At 35.5% G+C, this 2,845-nt stretch overlaps 1 protein-coding gene across 1 annotated transcript; it reads left to right on the top strand.

Moving 5' to 3' along the window:
- The first annotated feature begins 1,340 nt into the window (after positions 1–1,340).
- LOC107915588 (zinc finger protein ZAT5) lies at positions 1,341–2,845 on the top strand. Its single transcript, XM_016844725.2, has one exon. It carries the CDS (start codon positions 1,416–1,418, stop codon positions 2,688–2,690), a length of 1,275 nt encoding a protein of 424 aa, XP_016700214.2. The 5' UTR covers positions 1,341–1,415; the 3' UTR covers positions 2,691–2,845.

Raw genomic sequence — 2,845 nt, 5'->3', positions numbered from 1 at the left:
AATTGGCTTTTTTTTTCTTTTAAGTTATAAGTATAACATGTGTAAGTTAGAAGTGTTCATGGGTCGGGTCTAGGTATAATATTAATATATTTTATATTTGTTCAAGTTTTCGATTTGGTCCTAAATATGGACTTAAAATTTTGTTTAAGTCCACTCATATTTCTAAATAATTAACTGAAACTAATTTTAGGCCTACCCATGTTTAAAAAAATAAAAATATATATTTATATTATTCTTAATTTCATATTTAATAGTTTTATATATTTTTTGTTTACTAAAATTTTATATATACTCATTTTTTAAGGTTTACATTATAGTAGTGTTATAGATTTAATTTTTTATGTGTTATACATTACATAATTTATAACAATAACATAATATAGAACATCACAAACATAAAAATAAGTCAGGCTCAAGCCTTGAATGTTGAAGCTCGAGCCCAGGTCATATTTTAAACAGACCTAATATTTTTGCCAAATCTTCCCAAATTTCAAGTGAACTTTCGAGATTGAGTGGTCTGGCCTATAAACATATCTAGTAAAAGTATAAACATGAGAGAAACCAAAGAGGGCAGACAATGGCATTAGCACCCTTACTAAAGGGTATAATACCCTTTTTAATCTCCTTAAATTTTAATTATTCAATATAATCCTTTTTATCTTTTGAATTATATATATAAATTACATTTTTTATCACTTTAAACATTTATAATTCAATTTCAACCATTTTAACATGATAAGTCTTAAATTAGAGTAAAATTTAAACCGAAAATCTACATATAGTATTTATGTACAGTAAGATCTCAAAGTTGCCATTAAACCAAGGACAAAGCTAATTGTTGGAAACTTGCAGTTTAGCCCCTGAAGAAAACTAATTATTGCAAGGGTTAATTTACAGTTTTTACCCCGTTGGATGAAATGTGGATCTCAACAAATTGGCCTAAATTCTCTCACTCAAACTAAAGGAAAGGACCATATGATTTATAAATGTAATTAAGACAGGAAAAGGTAAGTGGAAGCATGCTTATATCGTGTAACAAAGCATGGGATGATATGGATACAGAACCAATAATTGTTGCTATACTTGAAATATACAACAATATTTATAATATTTGTTGACGTTAATTAAAATATTAATGGTGAAGTGCGTTGGCAAAGTGTGAGAAAGAGAGTGTGAAACGGGACTTTTACGTTCATCAAACCCTCTCCACAACTCTTCTAATTTTGCCTCTTTTTCAGTTACATCCCTTGGTTTGTTTTTGCCCCATTTAATCATTTGTCAGCTCAACAAAATCTGACCTTACTTATTTACTCCTCTCTCTTTTTTCTTTTTACTATTCCATTGGGGTCTCCCCCATTTTGACTCCAAAACTGACCCCAAAAGCCCATTTCTTTCTCCCTCTTCTTTTTTATCATATGTGTCTTTTTCCTTTCTTTCCTTTTGGTTATATATTGCACCCCACTTCCCTCTCCTTTGCTTCCTCTCTATCTTTCTCCCCCTATTTGTTTCATTGTTTTTTTTTTTTTATATTTGGGTTTGTGTTGGGGAAGATAATGGAAGCACCTGAGGAAGTCCCAATGGGGTCTAAAGACCAAACCAACAACATCATCGTTAAAGGTAAGCGAACCAAGCGTTTAAGGCCTCAATCTCCTATCCCTTTTGCCATTGCTTCAAACAATTCTATTTTCAATGGCGATAATGTTGTGAACATGGAGAACAACAACAACAATTGTGGTGAATATTTGTCACTTTCTTCTTCCTCCGATAATTACCAAGATAGCACCACCGAGGAAGAAGAAGACATGGCTAATTGTTTGATCCTATTGGCTCAAGGCCAATCTAGGGAGCCGCCCCTCAAGTTATTACAACAACCCGACGATCATCATCCGCATCAACAACATGATTCCGGGGTTGTTTACAACAAATTCAACAGCAGAAGGTTCATGGAAGCCGCTTCCAACGGGGACGGTAAGGCTGGGTACTACGTTTACGAGTGCAAAACGTGCAACCGGACGTTCCCTTCGTTCCAAGCCCTGGGCGGTCATCGTGCCAGTCATAAGAAACCAAAAGCGGCAGCAACGGTTGACGAGAAAATACGACAATTCACGGCGGGAACGACGACGATAGGATTATCGGATGAAGAAGAAGGGCAACACCAACAACAACAATTCATGAAGATCACTAACAACGTTTCATCTCTTTCCCTTCAATTGAGCAACACCAACAACTACAACAATCATAACATTAACAATAGGGTTTTGTATGGGAATAACAACAAAGACAACAACAACAATAATAATGGTAAGCCTAATAAGGTCCATGAATGCTCCATTTGTGGGTCGGAGTTTACATCGGGACAAGCCTTGGGAGGACATATGAGAAGGCATAGAGGGTCCATAGGAGGTGGTAGTAATAGTGTTGTTGCTGCTAACACTGCGTTGTCGTTGAAAGTGGCAACGCCATTGGAACAACCTCAGCAACCTAAGAAACCGAAGAACGTTTTGTCTTTGGACTTGGATCTCAATCTTCCGGCCCCCGATGATGTCGACCATCGGGAACCGAAATTCTCCTTTGCTTCCAAGCAACAACAGCAGCAGGAGCAGCAGCAGCAACAACAACAGCAACAGCAGCAGCAACAACAATCAGCTCTTGTCTTCTCCGCCCCCACTTTGGTGGATTGTCATTACTAAAACAAGGTTAAAGAATCCCATTTTTTTTTAACTCTTATTTTTTTTTTTACTTATCCCTCGTTTATATTATACAAATGATTATATCATCCAAAGCTGAATTGGGTGTTTTTGATTTTTTTTTTATATTTATTCAACATTTTATAAGATTCTTTTGA

Source organism: Gossypium hirsutum, chromosome A10 (assembly GCF_007990345.1).
Source record: "Gossypium hirsutum isolate 1008001.06 chromosome A10, Gossypium_hirsutum_v2.1, whole genome shotgun sequence".
NCBI classification, from domain to species: Eukaryota; Viridiplantae; Streptophyta; class Magnoliopsida; order Malvales; family Malvaceae; genus Gossypium; species Gossypium hirsutum.
Note: the sequence above shows the minus strand (reverse complement) of the source record. Positions and strands in the feature narration are given on the sequence as shown.